Source organism: Triticum aestivum, chromosome 3B (assembly GCF_018294505.1).
Source record: "Triticum aestivum cultivar Chinese Spring chromosome 3B, IWGSC CS RefSeq v2.1, whole genome shotgun sequence".
Classification (NCBI taxonomy): Eukaryota; Viridiplantae; Streptophyta; class Magnoliopsida; order Poales; family Poaceae; genus Triticum; species Triticum aestivum.
The window spans coordinates 86,753,509-86,759,993 of NC_057801.1; the positions used below are offsets into that span (position 1 = coordinate 86,753,509).

At 44.1% G+C, this 6,485-nt stretch overlaps 1 protein-coding gene across 1 annotated transcript; it reads right to left on the reverse strand.

Moving 5' to 3' along the window:
- Positions 1 to 2,068: 2,068 nt before the first annotated feature.
- Positions 2,069 to 6,003, reverse strand: LOC123064913 (LEAF RUST 10 DISEASE-RESISTANCE LOCUS RECEPTOR-LIKE PROTEIN KINASE-like 2.5). Its single transcript, XM_044488305.1, has 5 exons — positions 5,468 to 6,003; positions 4,489 to 4,524; positions 3,121 to 4,180; positions 2,976 to 3,030; positions 2,069 to 2,817 (listed from the first exon to the last, which is right to left on the reverse strand). The coding sequence occupies exons 1-5, from the start codon at positions 5,910 to 5,912 to the stop codon at positions 2,617 to 2,619; spliced, it is 1,797 nt and encodes a 598-aa protein (XP_044344240.1). The 5' UTR covers positions 5,913 to 6,003; the 3' UTR covers positions 2,069 to 2,616.
- Positions 6,004 to 6,485: the final 482 nt, after the last annotated feature.

Here is a 6,485-nt window from a genome sequence, read left to right on the forward strand (position 1 = left end):
CAGTGTCCGGTGAAGTCATCATGATGCAATGCTGGTGTCAGCAGTCAACAGTGCGGTGACCGGGTCAAATCTGACCTGTGGGTCTAGTGGGACCCACTGGTCGGCCTTACAGTGACTAATTAGTACTATTAATACTAATATAACTACATATTAATTAGGGGTGGGGACCACGTGTCGGTGTCCAATTAGCATCTAAGTTAATTAATTAATTATTAACTAACTTTCTATTTATATAAATTCATCTAAATGGGCGGGACCCACATGTCAGCGACACGAGGCCAGCCCAGTCAACGTTGACTAGGTCAATGGGGCCCAGTGGGGCCCATGGTCAGTGAAAGAGAGGCGGGGCCCGCTGCACCACGTCAGGCGCCAGCTCAGGGCCGGTCACCGCAGCTTTCCGGCGAAGCCGCATGACGGCGACAACTCCGGCGAGCCCGGATTTCTTCTACGGTGGGTCCTTTTGGTCGCGGTTTGTTGCTCTGGAATGGCCGCTTCACGCCGCGTCCAGTGGTGACGGTGGTCGGAGCTGGGGAGGCCGGAGCTGACGGTGGCCAGAACGTCGGCGATGGCCGCTTCGGGTGGTGACCGGGTTCGGAGCTGCGGCGGGCGTGCAAACAAGCTAGACGGCATCTACGCGGCACGGCGAGCGAAATGGATAGGAGCACGGGACCAAAAGTTCGTCGGATCGACGCCGGCGACGAGCTACGCAGCGGCGCATTCGGGCACGAGCGAGGCGTCGTCTACAGCTCAAGGAGAGGGAGAGAGGAACGTGGAGCTCATAGCGGAGCCATGGGGAGGGGCAGCGGGCTCGGGGATGTCCGCTGGTGGCGGAATCGACAACGACAACCAGCGGCGATCCGAGGAAGACGACATCGCGATCCGGCAATGTGGTGCTCCTCGGCTCCAACGGATGGCTCCAAGAGGCGTAGCAGTCGACGGGGGCCACGATGGACAGGTCAGCGAGGCGGAACGACGGTGGTAGCTACGCAGGCGAGCAGCGGACGACGACGGCCGAGACGTCCAGGGGAAAAAAGAAGCGAGCGGGGGGGGGGGGCGATCTGGTGGGTGTTAGGGTTTGCGGGAGGACTAGAGGAGGTCGAGGACGTCCTTATCGGCGTCAGGGAGCCGTGGGATGCGCGACACGACGACGGTCGTCGACGTGTCGGCGCGGCCGAGCGACAGCACGAGGGAGGAGGGAGATCCGGCTAGGTGGGTTGGGCCGGACCCTGTAGATTACAGGCCTAAGTGCACAGTAAGGCTTTAGGCCTTCTCTATTTCTTATTTCTTTCTCTTTGTTTTCTTTCCAACTTGCAAAATGTTTGGCACCTAAAGGACTTTTATAAAAAATGTGACCTAGCTCATAAATTCCAGAGCATTATTACCTAACACCAAAAACTACTTTGGGAAAAATACCATTGCATATTTAATTTTCTGTTAGCCCCTGTTTTAGATTGTTAGAGTCACTTAAATAACTCAATTAATATTTATTACGTTTTTATAATTCCTTTTGGATTATTTGCAGTATTATAAACATTTAAGTTTTACAGTTTGAAGAAATATTTATTTGACTTTCACTTTGAATTTTGAATTGAAGTAGCATTATTTTCCTAATGCAATTTCATGGAGATGATCATGATGACAATGGCAATATAATGAGCTTAACAACAGGGTGAAGACCTGGGGATGTTACATCTACTATATCAACGTTTACGTGCATAAACGTGGCTTCGTTACCCTTCTTGATGTTATGCTGAGGACTCCGCTGGCCAATGAACCATCCACCAAGAGCGGTAGCTCGAATTTTGGCTATGAGTTTTTTACTGTATGTAGTCGCAACACTACAAACGAATATTAATTATTCGGCTCTCTTGAATGGGTGTGTATGTCGTAAATAAAGGGGACTGATCAAAAGAGCTTGAAAGAGACATTATTGCTAAAGGTCCATAGTTCCCAAACGTTAAGCCACAACGGAAACCTATTCATGATCATTTATTTGGCACCATCTCCTTCATGTGACAATCAAAGTTCCAGCAAACAATGATTGAAACAAAGTGTTTAAGAGCATACATGAGGAAACAATTGTGTCTGTGTTCAAGAGCACTTGAGCATCATGTTTCACTACATGTTTTTTACTCCCTAATTTATGTTTTCATGGCTATATCTCAAGAAACTCTTCCATGCATTTCTGGCAAGCAAGTGTTGTCTAGATTAAATGAAATGAAGTGTCGCAAAGTTGTTTTATCTAGTAGCTCAGAATTTTTGTGTTTTTATTGTGATCTCGAGAAAATTTCTAGTTCTGAAGGTCTTTGTAGCTTCTCTGCCTTTAGCGGCTGGAACTTTGCAAAACTCATGTTCTTTTTTTGATGCGGATCCCCTTGACTCTAGGTCATGCAAATATGTTTTGTGATACAATGTTGAATTCTATTGTGCTAGTTTAATTTCTGGATGTACTCTAGTATAGCTAAAGAGTTGGAAATCGTTGTGCCACTTGTGGATTCACAACATGTGTTTAGCGTCGTGACTAGACTCTAAACTAGGGGGCACCCACTGGATGAGTGGAGAGGATGGGAGGGGGGTATGAGGGCCATTGTCGTCTTTACAGTTACTCACAGAGGATTATCCTGACACAATATCCTCTAGCGAGTAATCTTTGTTGGTGGTGGTGCACGGGTGCAATAATCCATAGCCGTGACAATAACATATCCTCTTCGCGGGGCTTACCCTTGTCGTGTGCCCCTGCTCTACGCACAACACCTCCTTGACAATATCCCTTGCGGGGGGTATATCGTTGACATGGCATATCTCCAGCGTTTCAATCTGTAGGGGCAAAGAAGATGTCTCGTATTAAATTGACTCGAGGAATAGTAGGAACCCTCTATCAACACAATTCTTATGTGCACAAAATTTAGCAATTTCTTTTTGCTAGTGATGAAGCCGCAAGCTCATTATAGGATTTTTGAATTCGCAAGGCTTACCTCCTCGGTCTCAGACCATGCACTTTGTACTTCCATATTATTAGTTGGACTCTCACTGGAAAGAGAGATAAACATGTAGGTCAAGTAATTGCATAATTTTAATGGCACAAAAAACAAAATAAAAAATATGGGAGAAATATCTTACTATAGTTCACAGAAGCTCTGCTTTGGTGGCATGTCCAAATCATCCAAGCATTTTTCAAACATTTCTAGAACTTTGGTTATAGTAGGGCGATACATAGGTAGTACTTGTATGCACCACAAGCCAATTAAGGTCATCTTTCTCGCAATTTCCTCAACTTCGCTTGTAACTTCACATGCTTTTAATCCTTCATCTTGGGCAAAGTGCTCATAAATCCAATCTGGAAAATACTTTTCGCTAGATTTATTTACAACTGATTTGACATTTCTCCTACCTCCAACCATCTCCAACAACATCATTCCATAACTATAAACATCTGACTTTGTTGAAACCACTCCAAAGGTTCGAGAGTGGACTTCTGGAGCGATGAACCCAATTGTTCCTCTAGTACCGGTCATTGAAAGCCTTCTCTCCTTTGTATGACATAATTTAGCTAGACCAAAATCAGCAATCTTCGGGCTAAAATCCTTGTCTAGAAGAATATTTTGAGGCTTGATATCGAAATGGACAATACGAGTATTACATCTATGGTGTAAGTATTCAAGGCCATGGGCAATCCCGATTGCTACTGCATAGAGCCTCTCCCATCCTAAAACTTCTTTGGGGTTCTGTGAGTAAATATACTTATCCAAGGAACCATTCGGCATATACTCATATATAAGAGCTCGCTTTGATCCCTCCAAACAAAACCCAAATAAGCTAACAACATTAACATGAGAGGTTCTTCCAATGCTCAGAACCTCATTCACAAACTCGTCTCCATTTCCTTTGCAATCATGCAAGAATTTCACAGCAACCAAACGACCATCATGTAGCCTTCCTTTGAAAACCACACCATAACCACCTTTTCCAAGTTGTTTCTTGCAAGAATATGTTATCTTCATTACCTCTGAGTACATGTATCTTTTAGGAGCTAGGGATCCATATGCTGCTATCATGGCCTCATAATTCTTTTCAGTGTTGCTGCTAGTCTTCTTGCTATGGGGAATCCATAGTCTTATCTTTATATGCCTCAGCAGATAAAAACAGAGGGAGATCAAGGTTGCAGCTGTTACTGCCAAAACTGAGATACAAGCAGATGTTACTTCCTTCAACAAGTTATATTACAGTCATTATGATTTCCAAGGCCATTAATAGTTTTTTTCTCCTTTACACAGTGGCAAAAACAAGCAACAGGTAAATACAATAAATTTAACGGTCTTGTATTATGAGCAAACTGAGAGTTTGTTTCAGATTTTAATTTTAGATCAATTTTCAATTGTTACAGACATGATAAATTCTAAAGTTACCATTTCAACACAAAATCACTGTTAGTGAGTTACTGATATTTAAATCATTACATCTGGAAAGATGACAAATATTCTAGCATACCTATTAGTACAATCTTCGTGCCGGTCTTCATGATAGCTGGAATATACATAAAGTTTTGTGAGTAAAATCAATGTCGTCCAGTAGTATTACATCGGTTGTTTTTTCAAAGGAAAGAGACAAGCATTATATATAAACCTTCAATATTCTGTGGGTGTAATATACAAAAAGAATACATTGCACAATAGTGACGAACAATAGAACATGGACTACATATGCTACTTTCTTTTGATTGAGCAAATATTTCACTCAGAGACCTGTTTGACTAAAACATACTCCCTAAACGATCTTATATTTCTTTAGAGAGGGGCTACTTATTAGTTATATGTCTGTGTAGATTTGATAGCCAATGTAAGCTATTGCATAAACAGTGATTTGTAGGTATGCGTTTGAATGACACTTGAATGGACAGTACATCTCGGTCAACATAGCAATTATTAGCTAGAACCTCTATGCTCTGTTAAATTTTTTCTGCAAATGTCCTCTGTACTTACTCAGGATTCTGAACTAGACCGGTAGCTCTGTTGAAATTGCACCAGTGTACAATTCAGTATGCATATTGTAGTAGTAATTAGCAGGCAGTGTTCATTTTTCTTGTAGAACTCCTCTATACCGCAACTTAATTAGTGGTCCAAAACCAAAGAGTACTTAGGCTGGTCATATTGGGGAGTAATTTAGACTAGTAACATGCATATGTTACTAGTTTATGTTACTACCTCTATAGTACATAGTATCATAGATTAGTATCATAGGTGCTCTCATTTATTGCCATGCATGACACATAAGTAGCATCAAATTTATTATGTTACGGTATCTACCTATATTACTATAACCATTTCACTCTTCTTTAATTGTCTGTCACATAAACATGTTTGCGAATCCTAAGTGCATGATACTATTTATGTTACCCCACTATGGCCAGCCTTAGGCTACAGAACTAAAGCGGTGCATGTTTTTTATAGATCAAATTTGTGAAGCTCACCGCAGATGTTGGACGAAGAAAATCCGTCGGGGCAGTGGCACTCGAAGATATCGTTGGTGATATTAGTCCGGCAAGTTCCTCCGCTCTCCATGCACGCCGCACAGTCGCCGGCCGTGTACTCAAGAAGGAACCCGTCCTCCATCAGCCGCTGGTAGTCCACCCCGGTCGCCCCCTTGTACCCGAGCACTGGCATCATCGACGCCGCGCAGCTCCTGTGCACCTGCCTCGAAATGTCGTCTGGCTTGTACACCCCAGCAAGCCACGCAAATGAGTTGTTGAGCGGCCGCTTGGATCCAGTGGCGCAGTTCATGGGCGCCCATGCAGGCGGAGGCGGCAGGGCGCTGCAGTTGTAGAGGAAGAAGAGCTCCTGGTTGGCGTCGCTGATGCCAAAAGGCGCGAGGCTGAGGTTGGAGGAGGCGGTCACTTGGAGCTCGGTGTTGCACATGCCGTGGGAGAGCTCGACATTTGTGATGCGCAGCGAACTGTCTTGATAGGAGATGTCGAGGATCTGGTACGTCCAAACTGAGTGCTCGAGTAAGGCCCAAGGTTTTGGTTACCGATCGAAATTTCAAGATTTCCCATGGTTACCACGTATTTCCGTATCCCTCGGTAAATCGCCATACCGAGCAAAAAATACCAGCTTTTTGAAATTTTTGAATTTAAACGCTCGATTTACAGTAAAGTACATAGGATCTAATTAATGCCATGAGAGTTTGTTCTGGCATGTTGGTATCCACCTAGTTTCTGTTTTGAGAGGTCTCTAATTCGAATATTTGTTCATTTCACTTATTTGAATTCAAAATTCAACTATAAAATTCGCTCGAAATATTCTCGGTATTTCTCGGTAACCGCGGTAACCACATTTATCCGCCCCCCTCGGTAAAGTTGCCTCATTCGGTAACCAAAACCTTGGTAAGGCCTTGCTGCCGGCGCGGTCGTCGCACGTGACCTGGAAGGCACGGTAGCCGCACTCCGGCGGGTGCGTGCCGCCGAGCCAGAACGGGTACGTGATGCGGAG